Source organism: Erithacus rubecula, assembly GCF_903797595.1.
Source record: "Erithacus rubecula genome assembly, chromosome: 16".
NCBI classification, from domain to species: domain Eukaryota; kingdom Metazoa; phylum Chordata; class Aves; order Passeriformes; family Muscicapidae; genus Erithacus; species Erithacus rubecula.
The window spans coordinates 12559535-12578704 of NC_136668.1; the positions used below are offsets into that span (position 1 = coordinate 12559535).

Genomic DNA, 19170 nt, shown 5'->3' on the forward strand with positions numbered 1-19170 from the left:
GAGAGAACAGCTTCTGTTCCTGCCAGGCCAGTGAGCAGAGGGAAGCATCGTGGACATCCCAGCACCTGGTGCACTCTGGCTGGCCACGAGCCACAGCCAGGCCACACCATGTGTGTCCCCTGCCCCGTGTCCCCAGCTGGGTTTGATCTGATCAGTTCTGCCTCGCCCCGAGGCTCAGCCCGTTTCAGCCTCATTGCGATTCCGTGTCCTCGCGGCGTCTCCTGACGCCGGATCGTTTACAATGCCCAGGAGGTAAATACAATGACTCATTATTATTAGTTAATGAAGCATCCAAGCACTAAACCCACAGTCTGCCGAATGGATAAAGAGCTCAGGCTGAATCCGATTTAGCACGCATCTCACTGCCTCCTCTGGCAGCGAGGGAGCTGCTGCTGCTGCTGCAGCCCCGGCCCCTGCCCACCCTGGGTGCAGCTGGCAGGGAGCGGGGCCAGGAGCATCCATCCCTCCATCCATCCATCCATCCATCATCCATCCATCCCTCCATCCATCCATCCATCCATCCATCCATCCATCCATCCATCCATGCATCCATCTATCATCCATCCATCATCCATCCATCATTCATCCATCATTCATCCATCATTCATCCATGCATCATCCATCCATCCATCCATCCATCCATGCATCCATCATCCATCCATCCCTCCATCCATCCATCCATCCATCCATGCATCCATCATCCATCCATCCATCATCCATCCATCCATCCATCATCCATCCATCCATCCATCCATCATCCATCCATCCATCCATCCATCCATCCATCCATCCATCCATCATCCATCCATCCATCCATCATCCATCCATCCATCTATCCATCCCACTGCCAGAGCTGGAGAATGCTGCTGGCTGTGTCACCTCATAGGGCAGAGACCACCAGTAGGGCACTGGTGTCCCCTCCTGCAGTGGCAAATCCCCACACAGAGCTGGCTTCAAAGTCACCAGGCTCAGGGAACAAGGGATCCCAGGGGACACAGCAGGTCAAGCCTGCACCAAGGGGTCAGGGTGGGGTGAGGGCAGGGGAAGCATGGAGGGCATGGCACGTCCTTGGCTGGCACAGATAATGCAGAATTTCTTAGGCTGCATCTCCCTTCCCAGAAGAATAAATATTTGATAACAAATTACTTTGAAGATAATCCACTTAATCCTTTGCCATGTCTCCAGGTTTCAATATAATTAAAGTGTGATTAATGTTCTAAAGAAAAGCTAAAACCCCATGCCTCTTCTTGCCCCCTCTCCCCAGGCTGCAGAGGATGGGCTCAGCCCATGACAGGGACGATGGGGTCCCACCAAAATCACTGCTGGTGGCCAAGTAAAGTGCAGAACTGGACCTGCACACATCCTGCATGGCTCAAACCACCAGGTTTGGAGCAAGGACAGCCAAGCCAGATGTGCTTCTGGCACTGGGAAGGGCTGACACAGGCATGCACTTCCCAGGAGCTGCTCACACAGAAGTATCCCTGGGCTGGGAAAGGGCTTTCAACCCTGTGCTAGCTTCCTTCCAATTCTCCACCAGCCTCTCACTGTCATTAGCCCTTGTCCCCAACTCAGGGTCACTGATGTCCCTCTGATGTCCCAGTTTAAGCCTGTGGTCTGCAGAGCTGGTAGGATACTCTTCTGTATCTTCCCAGGGCTGGTGCAACTCCAAACCAGGACTTTCAGATCCTCAGCCCCTTAACCCCATCTCCATAGAGGCAAAAATATATTACAGTGGTGTATTGGCAGGGATACACACATGACAGTGCAGAACTGTGTGGGCTGGGGAGCAGCACAGAGGGGAGATGTGTGGGCTGTGCCCTGCTGATGGAGTGGGATCACCTTTCCACTCCTCAAACACTGAAACCAGGGTTGAGTCAGCTGATTAAAAATAGAGAGTGAGGGGAGGTGTGAAAGCCACGGGAAAAAAAGGAAAACAGGAGAAAAATAAAGAAAAGCCAACCAACCTAAGACAATCTGCGTTCACCTCCCCCAAGGTCCTGGAGCTGGGGACCTGCTCCTGGGCACCTGGGTATTTCAGGGAGCCATGGTGACATCTCCCTGGTGCTCCCAGATGTGGCAGCACTGGTCCCCATGGGGATGGTGGCAGCTCTGACTTGTCACACCTCACAGCACACAGCGAGGGACCCGAGGGACTGGGGGAGGGGGAGGGCAGCTGGTGACACCGCTGGAGTTGGAGGACAGGACCCTCCCTCTCTTCACTTCCAGCACAGCTATCAGGGATCAGATATTCAGAAATACCACAGGTGCATCCTTCATTCCCAGCAGTGTCCCTTGACCTGGAGCTGTTTGCAGCAAACCCAGGCTGGATTTTCTGGACTTTGCTGATCAGTGTTGAATGAAGTTCCCTACAGACACCACCACAATGTGTCTGGGGCAGCACAGGCAGAGCTTGTCCCAGCCACATGTGTGTCCCCTACCATCAGAGCAGAGGAAAGAGGCAGCCCTGGCTGCTGACACTCATATATTCCACTTCCCTTGTGGCAAAGCAGCTTTCCCAGCCAGGATTGGGAGGATGGATGTTGCTGCATGCAGCTCTGCTCTTGGTCCTGCATGACTGGTGCCACCACCTTGTCATCCCCAGGGAATTCCCCAGTTCTGAGCAAGCTCCTTTCAAGGCTGAATGCCCTGAAGGGTTCCCAGCTCCAGCACAGGAGGGGAGACAGATGAGCAGGCACAGTGGTAGAGTGAGCTGGGGTTCTTGCAGGGGATGATGCTGCCTGAGGACATTGCAGCACATCATGGGCTTGAAGCCTTGGTGCCAGGCAAGCCAAGCTGCCCATGCCAGCCAGGGGAATGTCACGCTTTGCCTGCACCTAATGAGGATCTGGATCCTGGCTAAAATTAACACTGTGCTTTCCCTGCTCCACTCCTGGCAGGGCTTTCCTTATTGTGTGCCCTAGGACAGTTCTGCCTTCAGGTCAATCCTGTTAAGAGAAGCTTTGGAGCTCAGGACCATTCATCATGAAGTTAAAAACCCCTTTAGCTCAGGGCACGTGGGAGAGCAGCACAGAGCTGCACTCATCAGACAGTTCAGCCCAATCAATGTTGGCTCTAAGGACACTGACAAAGCTGCAGTATTCAGAATGTGAGCTTTAGCTATTGAATGTCAATAGTTGGCCAGTGCTTTTAAGCATCAAAGACAGCAGGCATCTCTCTGCAGGTCAGGATGCTGCCCAGCCGGCACACGGGCAGGGACATGAAAACCTGCTGAAGAGAAGGAGCCAGTTGTTGAAGCCTGCCAAACTGTCAATGGAAAAGAGTTACACTGCTGAAGGACCAGTAATTCAACAGAGATGGCAGTTTCATTGCTGGGATGAATCACAGAGCAGTGGCAGCTGTGGTGGGGGAGCCCTGCCCGACGGAGGCTCTGCAGCCATCGGGGTCCCTGCTGGGCACCAAGAGCAGGGTGGGTTTCCAATAAAATACCATCAGTTTCTGCATCACAAGCTGCAGGGTTTACATTAAATGATAATGATAATTATAAGGCATAAAATTCAGCACGTTCCAAATTTTTCTCTTGCAGGTGCTCAGCACAGTGCAGTCTTCAAGGCAAGAGAGCTCTGCTCTGTGTGCTTTGCTTTTGCTGCACCCCAGGGTAGCCCTGAGGAAGGGAAGAAATCATTGCTTTCACAAGCCTTTTTCCCTGCCTCTTTCCTCCTATTCTCCCCATTGAATTCAGACTCCCAAACAAAACTAGGCAAAGAAACTCACCTGCTGGTCTCTGACAGAGCTATCTGCAGTAAGAAGGGTATTTTAGGAGCATCCTGCTGGCCTTTCTCTCTCCCCTTATAGGACCTGGACAGACATAGTGCTAAGACCAGTGGAAAAGGGGTTGAAATCTTCAACAAGCACCTCCAAAAACCCTCTGGCAGTGCAGAAAACCCAAAGTCCCTTCCCTGGCTGTCCCTCCCCACTGTCCCCTGAGCCCTGGGATACCCTGAGGGCTGTGCCCACACTGAGGCACGTGAGGGCTCACCTGCAATACCAGCAGGCAAGTTTTGTATTTATCTCCCTTGAAAATATGTCCTTAACGGGCAGTTAACATTATGCTTAAGTGACAACGAATTACACATTTCATTTAAGAGCAGGCACAAGGAACAGTGTAATTCCCTATAGACTAATGGTGCATTTCTCCTCACAGACAGTCAATTAAATATTTAATCAGCACAATAGCCAGTTAAGTATTGTATATGGCCATAAATACAACCCAATACATTTCCATGCCACATTAAGCTGAAGCTTGTAGACACTTGTCTCCCCAGCATCAGGCACGACAGCTCGGTCAATGCATCCTTCGAAAGCAGATTCTATTTATTTTCTGTCATATTAAGCAGGCATCATTTCTGTCCTGTCCCAGCCAAGTATATTAACTCCTCAGCAGCACCATGTGAATAATTTGCATCAAATTGTGGACCAGGGGAAGATTCCTGCCTTTCTGCTCAGCAGCTGTTTGTGAGGTGACTGCAAATTTACTTGAATAATTTCTCTTCGGGTCACATCCTGGAGCTGCAGCAGTGGCTGGAGGGCCACTGCTCTCTGTGCTCCTCAGATGCTTTAGAAGAGATGAAAGATTCAGCAATTAAACACACAAGCTAGAAAAAGAGAGGGAAAGAAGATAATTCTGCTTCTTCTCATTTAATAGAGAGGGCTGAGGCTGGAAAATCATTAAAATTGAGGTTTGCAGACAGGGCACTGCCAGAGGGAGGGAGGCAGGGAGGGATGGGGTTTATGGAACCCTCCAAGGACTCAGCAGAGCACTGGGTGTGGGTTCTTGGTGGCAGCACAGCACAGGCTGTGGGCACAAGTGTCCCCCATGGGCAAGTGGAGCTGGCCCCAAAGGAGAACAGTGCTGGATCTGGGCATGCAGGGCCAGAGAGAGAAACATTAACTCCTCTTTCCCACCATCTGGGAGATGTGTTCATTCTACCAGTGTCTTCTTTCAGGCTTGGTTTCTGCTCTGCTTGCTTTCAGTCCCCACTTCCAAGCTCTCATCGGCTCAATTATAACCGTAAGAATAAATCTATTTACGGTGCATTGTTGCAAAATGAATCAATAAACCTGAAGCAAGCACAAGGCCAAATCCTTGACATCCTGAATGGTTTTGTGTCAGCTGCAGCAGGGGCTGCTTCCCACATCCCCTGAGTCTCCCAGGTGAGTGCTGTTTGCAAGCACAGGGGTCATTCCTGGGACAGAAAGTTAAGCACAGGGATTATTGACAGATGATTTTCTTTTCTGGCTTTTGAGCAACTTCAGACACAGCTCAAAATTCTCCTTTTAGTTTTGGCAGCCACAGCAATCAGTGCTGGTAAAGCAATGAGAGGAATTTGAACCCTTGCTCGTGGAGACAAGCTGTGCTTGGAAAAGGGGTCTTTGCTTGATTTCAGGATTTCAAGCACATATCAAGGGCACAGCACTTAAATATGGCAGAGCTCCCCAAAAATCGTGGACCACGTAACTAGAGGGGTGTACCACAGCAAATCCTGCAAAATGCCACTGCAAAAGGCTTTTCAAGGGCTGTGAGCCACCCTTTAGAGAGCTGGAGATTGAAAAGGTGATGTGCAAGGTCAGACTATGGGAGAGACACCAGATTTTGGTGCATTTTGCCTGCTTTAGAATAGTTTCTGGATAAATCTGCTATGTTACACAAAGGTTTGGGAAAGTGAAGAGTGTGTAACTCACTGGAAGCCAATGCACAGCAAGGCAGCCTGTGAGTGGGGTCACTCTGCCCCTGTGAGCTGGGGTGGCCAGCCAGGACTGTGACAAGTGTCCCCATCAGCTCACAGAGCCGTGTTCTGACCCAGTGTTCCATCCTCAGCCAGGCTACCAGCACACTTTGCTGAGTGCATCCTTTTGGCTGAAGCACAGAAAGGCTTTAATGCCCTCAGTGCTGTGCCCCCTGCCTTAATTACAACCTGAATTTCATCAGAAGCCAATTTGATCCTTGGCATGGGGAGAAATGGAGCTGGGAACCTGCCCACAGATGCCCCCAGCCACCCCCACGGGCTTCCCACCAATAAATCCCCCTCCATCAGGGAACAACAGGCAAGTGCCAGGGGTGGTTTACACATTCCTGTCTCTGTTGCTCTTAGTTCAACCTCTGCAACAGCTGCCAGGAGCCATAAATCACCAAGCACAGTCCTGGAGCTGGGGATCACTGTCTCATAAAACAAACATCTTCCAGATTTTGTAGCACCTGATGCTGGTTACAAACTGTTGGTTGTCAAATTCTTCCTCTTCCATTTATTTCCCAACCTCTCATCTCTGCTACTCCTTGTGTTCTATATATCTTCTGTTTATTGTTATTTCTTTTCCCCCTTTGTTTTAATAACTCTTTTACTGTGGATTCTTGTAAAAACAGCTGCTCCAGCCAGTAAAAGAAAAAAAAAAGGGAAAGAAAAAAAATAATATCTGGAAACAGATGCCCTGGCATTGCTTCAGCTGTAATCTGTTAGATTTATAATTCCTCTTCAGTTCAATATTGATTCAGAATAAAGCAACTCAAAACACACTGGCAGCTCACATCTTCTTGTAGTCTTCACCAGTATTTCTTCTTCTCTGCCACAACATTTCTTTTCTCTTCATCCACACAACTAAAATATGAGGAGGAACAATCCAATCCAAGCTCATGAGACATACCCAGGTGCCTGTAGAGCAGAGGGTTTATGTCTGTGGAAGCTCAGAGGAATAGTGTCAGCTCATTTTTCATTGTTTTGATTTCTTTCCTCTTGTCCATCATTATTTGCCTCCTCTCAGCACACCCCCACCCCCTCTCTTAGGTCACTGCTCTGTATTTCAGGGACTTTGGGAGTCCCCAGAGCTCAGAGGGAGGCAGTGGCAGCCTGGCAGCCCTGAGCCAGAGCCCAGAGGACACGGCTGGGGCCATTCCCCTCTGGGTGCAGGAGCCCAGGAATGGCCACTGAGGCTCCCCATCAGTCCCCTGGCACCACACTGAGAAGGAAACACAAGAATTTCCCTTCCATAAAGTGCCTTGAGAGCCCCTCCAGGACAGGACAAAGCTGTTAGCACACATCTCAAGTCTGTGAGGAAAAAAAGGCCAATTTAGGGTGCATGTGTTAAATATAAGGCACCAGATGTCCCTGCAGCCTGACTGTAAGTGCTGGAGGGCCACAGCACCCACCAGCACACAGATTTCAACTGACCCCACACCAGTGAGATTCCACCTAACTGCTGAGTGAAAGGATTGTCTGGAGCCTAAAAGAGGAATTTGTACTTTTGAACATTTTGCCTTTACCTGCTTCTTACATCTCAGTTTCTCTCAGGACTATTTGTTTTGAATGTTGGGACTGTTTATAACTGGCCAAGTCCAAGTTTCCTTGCTCATTCCTGAGAAAGTTCTGCCAGTCCCACAAGCTGTGTCCTCTCAGCTCTCATTTGAGCACTGTAAATGTATTAATTCCTTCTTTAGGAGAGGCATCCTGAGCTCTCAGACTGTAAAATCTCAGATGGTCTCCAGTCTCACATCTCACCCAGATATGGTACCACCCACATTCTCCAAGCCCAGCAGATCCCTTTGGGTTTCCCCTCAGATTCTCCCCTGTGTTCTCCTCTGGCTGCTTTTCCCTCTGAGGAAATGGGCTCAGCTCAAGGGCAGCACACAAAGCCCAGCAGCCACGTGTGTCTGTGTTTACCTAAAGCCAGGCTCTAAGAGGCACAAATTTAGGAAATATCAGTCCTATGATAAAGTGGGAAATGCCATTTCTAGCAAAGCCACACTGCTGCAGGGAATTTGATTTGGGGGAACAACTCCCAGTCCTCCCAGCCCACAGCCAGGCTGTCTCAGCTGGGCAAGAAGCTCCCTGACTCCCCTGTCTCTGACACATGTCAGCACAGAGCTGAGAAACCCTCCAGCCATCATTTGCATCCCTGTGCCTGGAATGGCAGAAATGCTTCTAGAAATGTTCCCAGAGGCTCTACATCAGCAGAAGAGCTGCTCTGCCTGCTGTCTGCCTACAGACTGGAGTGTCCTGTTCTCCCTCATGTCAGGGTGGGTGATTTCTCCAGCAGACAGGAGGGATGGGAAGCTGCTGGTTTTTAGCAAGCTCAAAATCCATCTTCACCATGTTGGCCCAACCTAAAACATGTGCTAGCCAGGGAAAATGCCACACAGGAGCAGCTTTCTGTGCTGAGAGTCCCTGTGGTTCCCAGCTACTGCTGTAACCAGACAGCCAATGTCCCCTGCACTCTGCCCAGTCTGCATCCCTGCAGAACACACAGACAACTCTGGAAAGTCACCAGGGAATGGCAACAGTGCAGTGACTGTGCTTCCAGCAGAGCAGCTTGGAAGGCAGAGGTGCTTGTGGGTCTGGGTCTGCACCAGAGTGCCAGCACAGCTTGAGCAGGTCAGCAGGGTGACACACCAGCAATGTCCCCCTGCTCAGCTTTCAACAGCAGTGGTGAGGTTTGCAGCTTCAGTGTGACACATTTTCTGTGCTGTCCTCTCCTTCCCACAGGAACAGCACCAGGACTGAGCCCTTTTGTGAGCTCTCAGTTCTGTCAGCTGGAGAGCTGGGGCCTGTGACCTGCCTGAGGTTTGTCACAGCATCCTTGAAATCTGCTGATGCAAAACAGCTTGGATTTAACAAATTGGCAATCTCTGAGGGGGGGAAAAGCCCTGTCCTGTTGAAGCATTTCCAAGCAGCTCTGTGGTCACCTTATTTTTGTTTCAAGAACTGATGCATTGGCAGAGGTGCCCAACCCATGCACAGATCCCCAGGGTGGCCTCTCCCTGCCTTGCATCTCCTGCCTCTGCAGCTCATTTCCAGCACAATTCCCCACTGCTGTCCATCACCACTGTCACCTACTCTGACACTCAGCATTTCCAGGAATGTGCAAGTGCACCATGATTCCCATGGCAGGGACTGGTCCTGTCCAAGCCCAGGGAGGGATGGGGTCCCATGGGAAGCAGGATGGTGTGGGGAGGGCTTGCTTGCCCTGATAGCCACTGTGCCAGGAGCTGGCAGAGCCAATCTGGGATTGTCCTAATTTGATTATTTGTTGGCTGCCTACAGAGGACAATGCACACAGCCAGGACACACCCGTGGGTTGGTGATGGAGATTCATTAAGTTTATTGCATACCCCACAACACAGTTGTGAGACTCTTTTTGGCTCTGACACAGCTCTCTAGAAGATTTGCAGTAACATTGCTCTTCCTTGGTTTGTCTGTATTTATTTCAGGGAAGAAATGAGGAGCTAGGCATGATGGTGGCTGGAGAAACAGCCCATGTGGAACTATTCCCATAGGAGAGTCCACACTTTTGCAATCCCTGTGCAAGGAGCAGGGAAATGTGATTTTCCAGATGAGAGCATCTCTTCTCCAGTGCTGGACACATTTACTGTGTTTTCCTTCCCTTCTCCCTTCTCAGACAGCCCAGCAGCAAAGCAAGCTGTTGCTCTGGTTCACCCAGTTCCTCCCTTGCTTGCTTTCCTGGGCAGATCTATGTGTCAGCTTCAGGCTGAAATCCAAGAGTCCCAGGACTGACTTTCTTGTTCAGTTTCCAACAAATTAAGCAAGCAAATACCAGAACTGTACAGAAGTGTTTTGGGGAACAGAAGAACATCAACCCTTTCCCTTTATCTCTGCCCTGGTATTAGGGGGACCCCCAACATCACCCCTCTGACCACCCAGCTCAGGCCACCAAGGAACTTTTCTGCCTGCCATTTCCCCTGTGATATGGGCAGGGTTCAGCCTGAGGTCTTCCTTGGGTGGATGAATTTTCCTGTCTCCTCTGAAACTTTCTGATGTGTTTCCCAGGAGGGAAAATCTGGCAGAATCCCATGGGAAGCACTTTGTCTTACAGTGCTGTGTACTGCAAGATGATGGTTATTAGCACGCTCAAAGCAGCTGTCAGTTATCTTTCATCCTGCTGTATCCCCTGGGAATAAAGCAGAAAGCTCTGCACAGGGCTTTGCTTGGTAGACTCAAGTCTTTAACATGGGGCTGCTGAATTAACAATCCTCAGCAATAGTTACAGCAATGGGATGTGACAGCCACAGCCTGGGATCTCTGCTGTCTCGTGTCAGCCCTGCAGGCTCACCTGCTAAGCAACATGGATGTGGGACAGGCAGGATTTGGCTTCCCAGGCTTCCTCCAAAAGCAGCATCATCCTCCTCCACTCCTGCTCCCACCCCAGCCCAATGCTGACCCTCCCATGTCATCCTTCCTGCAGAAGGAGCCCAGGGAGCACTGAGAGCCTGTCACAGCGAGTGCTCCTGATGGTCCCAGGTTAATCACTGCCTCTCACGCACACAGACACTTCAGGCTGTTGTTTGCTGCCCCAGGAGACTCATTACTAGCTGCCTCACAGGGCAGGAGAATAGGAAGCAGGAGGATGGGAGGGATGAACTGCAGAACTACAGGGGAGGAGAAGAAAGGACATTTGGGATCATCAGGATGAAGGCATCACTGAACTTCACCTCTCCCAGTGCAAACGTCTGCTTCAGCCAAGTAAGTCACTGTAGCATCTCCCCAGCCAAAGAAGGGGAAAATTCCTCCAAAGGAGAGGCTGCCTGTTAGAAATGCCTGTTGGGACAGGGCCTTCCAGGGAGAAAACTGCCTGAAACAGATAATCTATGTGTGCTAAAATATAACAGAATTTCAGTTCAATTACAAGATTCAGCTGTTGAGAGCTGTACAATTCCTTCCACAAGGTCTTTGTCTGTCTCAGAGGCCAGAAGAAAGAATAGGAGCAACCCTGGGGATGTGAATAAGAAAAACATGAGATATCCAAACCTCTGATGTTAAGAAACGAATTCATCTCTAAAAGATGAAAAAGTGGCATAATGCTCTGAGCAGCTCCATCCCTGGCTGATGGCCCTGCAGCCACAGGGCAGCCTGGAGGAGGGAGGCTCCCTGAAGATGTGGAGGGCAATGACTGAGACACAGCTGAGGATCTGAGCTGACCCAGTAGGACTCATCCCACAGGTGTGAGCAGCAAGCTCCTGGTGCCACAGAGCTGCTGGCTCTCCCTGTCCATCTCCATGGATCAGCACCACGACTCCAGGGAGCACCTGCCCTCCCAGTCCCATCCCATCCCATCCCATCCCATCCCATCCCACCCCACCCCACCCCACGTCTGCCTTCCTTCCCTGCTTCTCAGCTTTTTCTGCCTTTCTTTCCAGAGACAGAATATAAAGGACAGAGGTCCTGGTTTCCTTCTAGCTCTTGAACACAAGAGCCCTTGGAGAGGATCTATTTTAAGAGAGGAGAGCCTTCTCACTGCTGGCCCAGCAAGGGCAGGCTCAGTGCCGTGCCCTCCAGCTGGCACTTGAGACACCTGCTAACAGCCACTCCAGCTGCCAAATGCTCCTCCAGCAGTGGCAGAAATCAGTCTCCACAACAACCTCTGGCAGCATCCATGGGGAAGAGGAGGGAGGATAAAGCCCCCACTGCACACCTTCTGCACTGGCTCATGGCATGGGTGGCAGCAATGCCACCTTTTCCCTGGAGTGGGCAAAAGCACCTGCTGGGGGTATCAGGGCCCCTCCAAGGCTGCATATATTGTGCTTTCAATCCAGAGGGCTGAAGAGGCAGGAGGCTCCCATGGGAAGAGCTGCCCAAGCTCCCCTTGGAGAGGGAAACCCTTTTTTCCTTGGTATGAAAGATCCTGAGGCTGATTTTATGTCAGATGCAGAAGGCAGGGTAGGATCCCACAGAGGCACTTGGCACATTTTGTTGTGTGCTTAGAATCACATAATTATTTAGGTTGGAGGAGACCTTTAAGATGATGGAATCCAACTGTTGACCCAGCACTGCCAAGTCCACCACTAAAGCAGCCTCAGGTTCATGCTCCAGGGTCACAGCTCATCTTGGAAAGCTCCAGTGTGTCCAGTACAGCCTTGCCTGGTAGGTCATCCCTTACTTTCTTGATTCTCCACTTGGGAAGGTACTTCTTGACACTTGTTCTGAATTTGATTCTCCTCTATTCAGGTTTTATAGCCCTTTTTCTTCTCCCCTTCGTAATTCAGTTTATATTATCTGTATCACGTTTTTAATCATTTCACCTAAATTTTTGTATAAGTAGCCTTATTTTTCCCTTTCCATATTTTTTAAGCAGTGGGTTAAGCATCTTTATCCTGATTTCCCCTTTCCACATGGTTATTTTTTTAGTGACATAAACAAAGTTTATCACACTTAGCAAATAATCTGTTAAAAGAGAGCTTGAGCATATAAGCATTCTGAGTCACTGCAGATCCACCCTAAAGAAGACTGAAGAACATCCAGTGATGTTCTTCTTCCCCCAGAATGCATCCAGCAAGCTGGAAGAAGAGCAGACCTATCCTCCAGGCTCAGCTCAGTGATGCAGAAATGAATCCTGTCCACAGGAAAGCTGCAAACCTCCACTGAAATCAGCTCTTTGCTGTTCTCACATATGCATTGGAGAATCTCTTTAAACTCCTCCTTGTCAAAACCATGCAAGCCTTTGGTGAGGCTGTTTTAGGAGCTGGTACCTGTTCCAAGCACTAATGGTTGCTACAGGGAGCAGAAAAGCAAGGCTGAAGGCTACGATGTTCAAAGCTGCCTTAATTATTAGAGTGTGAGCTTCCAAATCCCTTGAGAAGCACAGAAGAGCCTTGGCCTCAAAATTCACAGTGTGCTCAGAGAAGCCAGGGAGTTTTGGGGACATCTTGACTGCAGTCTGCCTGCCTGGCTCCACTGGACTTGGAATGAGTCCGATTTATTGCAGCAGCTCTGAATTCAGAGCAGAGGGAGCAGACAAGGCTCATTGCCTATTCCAGCCAGAGAGACTGCAACAACATTTGTGGTTTTCGTTTTTTCTTTAAAATAAGGTTACTTGAGTAGACAGCCAGGAATAGACACTCTGTCTCCTCATTCCTAGACTGAGCCCCACTAATAATTATGCACAAACTGTCAGGGCTGCTTTGGGAAAGCAGTTCCTGAACTAAAGCAGCCTGACATGGCAAAGCTTTGCCTGGAGAAGTGGTGTCCTCAATGACCACCAAAGTCCAGCAGGGAGAGCTGGGACCATTCACACCCTGCACAGTGCAGCAAGAACTTTTTCTCTCAGCCACTGAAGGTTGGCAGCCTGGCCAAAAGAGGCATGGATTCATGTTACTCCTGAGGAAAAATATATTCCTGTGCAAAGGAAATCTCTGCATCTGTTTGCAATGTGGAATGTGTGAGGCTCCCTCCTTGCTTCATACTCTGCTCCAGTATTTATCCTCCCAGCAAGCCATCACTGCCTCATCTTCCAGGACTGTGCTTCAACTTAGACATCAGCAATTTCCCCTGCCACAGGCAATCAGTGAAATTATGTGATTTTAAGTCCAGAGGAGTCAAAAATGTCACACTTTGGAAAACTCTTTCCACAGCTTCGTTGCTTCTGCACAACTCCAGGGTGCAGACAGACCCAGTCACTTCTTCCATTTTGCACCAGGCTGGAGGAGTGACCACAGGTGACAGCACCACTTTCCAAGCAGGAGCATCCCCCACCAGCATCCAGCTTCAGCCACCCTCTCCTGCCCTGCACTGCTGGGCTCTGTTTGTTCAAGGTAAATTCAGGCAGATTTCCCTGTTGACCATGGGGATTTTGCTTGCTCAGGTGGATCATGCTTTTTATTTTATTTATTTTTCTGCTCAAAGTCTGCTCCATGCAGATAAAACCCCAGGTCAGTCATGCCACAGGTAGCTCCCAGCCAGAGCACAAGGATTCATGGATGTTGGTGCTGTCTCTTCATTTCTTGGGAGGGATGGGGAGAGGGTTGGATGCTCTCCCGCAGTGACAAGGTTTGCAATTTCTTTTTAAAAGCCTGTAATCATCTCACTTCTGTGAGCTATTCAGGCATTTATATTGTTTTCAGCATCTTGAGTGCTGGCTGGAAGCAGCTCCAGGGTTTGGGGGAGTGCAGCAGGATGGCTGTGGGGGGCTGTGCTGACAGGCACCCCCACACTGAGCAGAGGAGGGCTGTGCTCCTGCCCACAGGTGAGCAGGTTCCTCAGCATTGTCTTTTATCAAGAAAGAAAAAAGGGGGGAAAGAAACCCCAACAAATCAATTCTGTTCACGTGAAATTTGGGCTGAACTTCAACTAATAAACACTGAAGGATAAAGAAATGCCACAAAAACAAAAGTCCTGTTGTGACACAGCCATGGCTGAGGTTCATTCATTTTTTAGAGATTGTTTTTCCTTTTCTCCTCCTGGCTAAAAATGAGATTTTCTGAAAAGAGAAATCATCACCAGCATACAAACACATATCAAAAAAGGAGCTGATTTTCCCTATGGGTGCAGCTGTCTGACACAGGACACAGTGTGGACACAGAGACCTGGATGGGAGCTCCCTAACTCCATCCCCCATAGTGGCAACGTGCATCTGCAGCATCTGGAAACCCAAGGAAAAAAACTGTCAGGCTCTTGGGTGATATTTTTCCCCATTTCCCCCTTGCAGATATGCCATCCCTCTGGCAGTGTTTTCTCCCCCTAACCCACGCTGTGAGGCTGGCACAGCAGTGGGAGCATGGAAAGCCAGCTCTTGTCTCACCTGTGACCATTTAGCAGGACAGGGGGGATCCCAAAACCATTCACCTCACTTACAGGGATCCAAAGGACCCCCTGCTTTCCATGAGCCACCCCTGCAGGAGTTCCAAGGTCGAAATGCAGCCCTTCACATGAGTCAGTCCTTGTCCTGAGGAGCTGCAGTCAGACCAGAAGGCAGGAGAACACTGATTCCCTCAGTCTGTGCCATCTCATCTCCGTGCTGTCATGCCATCTGTGGGCTTTATCCCAGGAACTCCTGTCACATCCACTCCCATTAGCATTTTTCAATGCTCTCCTGCCCTTTCCCAGCATCTGCTGACCAAGTCCCTCTGGTCAACCCTGCTCCTCACCCTTCATCAAGGCTTTTAATTTTCATGATGCTGTTACCCACTTTTGCTGCACTCTGCCCTGCAGCAGCTCAGCACACGAGCTGCAAACCAGGCAGCCCAGCTTGCTAGCAAAGAGAGCTTCCAGATGGGGATTGAGCTGCTATTAATTTATCCTATATTTGTTTTGAAAAGATGCCTGGGGAAGGTACACCATTTCCCTTTCCAGTTAGAGGCTTAACAGCCACAGGCTTTCTCCTTTCTCAGAAATGTAAATCCATGTTTATTTTGCATGTACCCGATCAATCCCCAAGGCATTGCATCCAACAGGCCAAAATCAGAGCTGTCTCCACCAAAACAGGAGAAAGAGGGGAGGGAGACATGCTCTACCTTTACTTGAAGAAACATCCATTTATTTGGGCCTGAGGAAGCTGCATGGAGTATAAATTATTTTAATTGGTAAGCCCAACAGGACTCACTCCCTCTTAAAACAGACAGGGAAGACCTGGAACATCCATTTCCAGAATGATCACTGAGGAGCAGCCAGACTTCAATTCCTATGAGGCTCTTCAGAGGGTTTGATCATTCAGGATGCTCTCACATATACAAAATACTGATCTACCTACAGCACCAGCCATAATCTGTTGCCAGTTAAGACTTGTGCAACTCTGCTGAAGCCAATTTATGAAGCAAACATTTAATTTAGCGAGCAGGCTCACAATCCTAAATTTAAACATATGTCAAGCCAGCTAGTGGCTTTGTTTTAATTAACTCTCAAACTTTGTGGCTGTCATTTCTTTATATAAATGAGGATGTTCTGCCAAGGGCAGCCTGTGAGCCTGTGTGCATCTCTACGAAACCTCCTGCTATTTCACAGCCACTTTTCAAAGAGCTCTTGCAGAGGCAAGGGGATGTGGATGTTATTATAAAGGTCCATATGGCAGCACACTGGCACTGCAGCACTAAATCAGAGGTATTGTAGCTTTCCAGCCTGGATTCTCACAGTACCAGGTAACGTATATGTAGCTTTATTGTTGTACAGTTTTAGTGGCTATGCATTATTCAGGAGCAGCCTAAGTCTCTTCACTGCCGGAGGTGATTCAGGGATGATAAAGGGAATATGCTTTGCTCTAAAGGCAGGAGTGAAGGGATTTCACGGGTCGGTATCTTCTCCACCCACGGAGAAACAATGGAAGCGTTAACACTTCTGGTAAAGAAATCAGTTGGCGACAAATTCTCATCGATAATTAAAATGAAAGTACAAGCTGCCTTAGCGTGTAGTTAGACTTAGGAACTCTAACCTGCTCTCTAAATTAAATGCTTTCCTTGGTAATTTGGCTCTCGCGGCAAGCGCTGAAATCTGCTGGAAGATGCCATCTAGTGGGTTATGGAAGTTTATTTAAGTTTAAATCCACTTGCTGGTGTGGGGCAAGGGTGGCAAGAGCTGCAATGTTGGGGTGCGTAATGGTTTCCGTAGACTTTTTGTTGTTGCTCCAGGAAATAGGTATTTCCCTGCGGGGGATCGCACTGGAAAAGAACTAATATTTATTTTACCAGTGCCCAGCAGGGCACCGGATTGTCACAGCTTTGCTATTGACACACACAGCCGAGCCTCACGGCTGTTGTGCTGGCAGAGCATCTTCTGCGTGCTCTTCATTGAGGAAACCGATCCGCTCCCCATTTTTGGGAAAGCTGAGCCGCCATTGCTTTTTTTTCCCTAAAAAGGCCCTTCAAATACTATCCAGTGCCTGCCAATCATGTCGTTTACGTTATAGTTGAAGCCACTATTGCTATCCGGTTAAACAGCGCTGTTTTTTAATGCGAACCACGGATGGGGATGGATTTGGAGCGATCCTGCCTGTTGGTGGGGCTGGCAATGGCAACTCCATCCATGGTGGAGGCTGGCTTGTCCCCCGGTTATTGAGTGCCCGTGGGGCGAACTCCAGCCCTTCGGGGAGCACTCAGAGCCCTTTGGGGACCACCCTTGTGGTCCTTTGGGAAGCACTGAGAGCCTTTTGGGGACCACTTTTGTGATCCTTTGCTCCTTCGGGGAGCACTCAGCCCTTTGGATACCACCTGGACCTTTTGGGGATCATCTGCAGCCCTTAACCTCCTGATTGCACTGCTCCTCCCAAGCCTAATCCTCGCTCCCATCTAAGGAGTCTCTCCCCAATTAAGGGGTTTTAAGCCAATTAACCACCTTGATCCCCCCCCACCACTGCCGGTTCGAATCCCGCTGCGGCGGCTCCCGCCCAGACACCCCGCCGCGCCGCGGCATTCTCGGAGCGCCGTTCCTAGAGAGTCATTAGCGGGGAGTCATTAGCGGGGAGTCATTAGCGGAGGGTAATTAGCGGGGAGCGGGGGCGGGGCCTCCCCGGGCGGTGGGCGGTGTCTCGGGCGCCACGCCCCCCGCGCGAGCGGAGCGGAAGTGCCCGAGTTGCCGCCCGGCGCCGCCGCCGAGCGCGGGCGAAAGTTGCGCTCCGGGAGCGCGGCGGGGGCGGCCGGACCGCGCTCCCTGCTCTCCGCCGGCTCCGCATCCCCAGCCCGCCGCTCGGCCCGCTCCCGGCAGCCGCTCCGATGCGGCGGAAGCAGAAGCGGCTGCTGCAGGCGGTGGGGCTGGCGCTGGCCGCCCTCGTCTTCTTGCCCAACGTGGGGCTCTGGTCCCTGTACCGCGAGCGGCAGCTGGAGGGCGGCGGCGCGGCCGGCGGGGACGGGGCGGCCGCCGCGGGGGCAGCGGCGGGCGAGGCGCCGGTGAGTGGCGGGGCTGGGGGCCGCTGGGTGACGGTCGGGGGGTCCGGTGGGAGCCGCTGGGTGAGGGTCGGGGGCTCCCGGGGGAGCCGCTGTCGTGCGGGGCTGGGCGCGACCCCCTCCCCATCCCAGAGGGGGGCGAGAGGCGGCGGCCGCCCCCATAAGAGGATGGGGATCGGGGTGCGCTCTGTGTCCCCGGGAAGGAGCTGCTTTATGTATCCTGTGCCTGCGTTGGAGGGGCAGTGCGAGCACCTTCTCGGCAATTCACGGCTGCGGAGTATTTATTTTTTGGCTGAGCGTGGTAAGGGAATCAAGCGAGGTTTTTTGCTTTTTTGCGCCGAGGAGTGAGGAAGGGGAGCCCGTCCCATCCGTGCACAGCAAAGAGCGGCAGTTCCCTTTCCCAAGGGTGTGCCTCTCTGCCATTTCTCTTTACCTGCCTGGGGAGGGTGTGAGCAGCAAACATCACCTGTTACTCTGCGTCCCCTCAGAACCCGGGGCCAGGGCTAGCACAGAGTGCCAGGTGGAGCTGGAGGATTATGTCAGTGCAGTGATGCTCCTTTGGGAAAAGAGAAGCGGATAACTCTTGCTGAGAGGCAGAGGATGCCCGCCGGATATGTGGCCTGAGGATGTTGCAACACATGGCTGCATTCCTTTCTTGTCCCACTGGTGTAGTAGTAAATTTAACAGCCAAACCTGTCTGTGTAGTGTGTGAGTCAGGAAGGCTGGATCACCCAAATTAGACGTTTGGAAGCACAGTTTAGCTGCGCTTACTTTTGGCTGTGTAATTGCTGTGTCCCCTTCTGGGTTTAGCTTTTTGCCATTAAGAGTGATTGGGACTTGAAAGCTTGAAATGTCATTGTGTAACTATCAGTTCAGCTGCCACTCTAAAAGGCTCTGCTTGTTCAAAACCACTTAAAACTCTTAGTTGTCTAAATCTTTCCCTCCTTGGAGACTTCCTGCTGTAACTGCACTGTAAAGGTGGAGAAGCCTGCTGTGACAATTTCAGCTCTGAGGGAGAGAAGGCTCTCAAAGAGCTGTACTCAAACTGGGACTGAGCTCTTCTTTCCCCCAAGAAATGCTTTTTCAAATGCGACCTTTTTAGTGTAAGTCTGGTTATAACCATGCTTGTGTCCCATGCTGTTGGAGAAAGGGATCAGTTGTCTGCTGTAAACCATAAATTTGCAGCAGATCCTCAAATCTGCACAGAGTCCTTTTGACATGATCACACAGTGATCATTACATGCCTGGAGTTCCTGATGTTACTGCCTTATGCCTGTATATTTGTGGGGTGCAGGGAATCTATTTTGCATGACTGGTGAAAACCAAGCCCTGGTCCATAGCTTCATGTGGTGTTAGGGTGAAATGAAGACCTTTGTAAAATCATGTGTCCTCCAGAGATAACGAGGAGAAAGTTGAAAATTATTCTTAGGAGGCTTCAAAGTGACAAGTTGGCTTTTATGGTTTTGGTCTTCCAAAATTGTTCTGTAGGCTTTGGGTAGGTGTAAGGCAGGCAGGGTCTCTGCTGATTTCTGTGTCCTTGCAGTGTTCTCAGTGTTTAGGTA

The 19170-nt window shown here is 50.5% G+C and overlaps 1 protein-coding gene across 1 annotated transcript in view; it reads left to right on the forward strand.

The window, feature by feature from the left end:
- The first annotated feature begins 17296 nt into the window (after positions 1 to 17296).
- GALNT10 (polypeptide N-acetylgalactosaminyltransferase 10) overlaps positions 17297 to 19170 on the forward strand; it is a 74664-nt gene continuing 72790 nt past the window's right edge. The window contains exon 1 of the mRNA XM_079319587.1: positions 17297 to 17611. Coding sequence (XP_079175713.1) covers positions 17438 to 17611 — 174 coding nt within the window. The 5' untranslated portion in view covers positions 17297 to 17437. The remainder of the gene's footprint in view (positions 17612 to 19170) is intronic.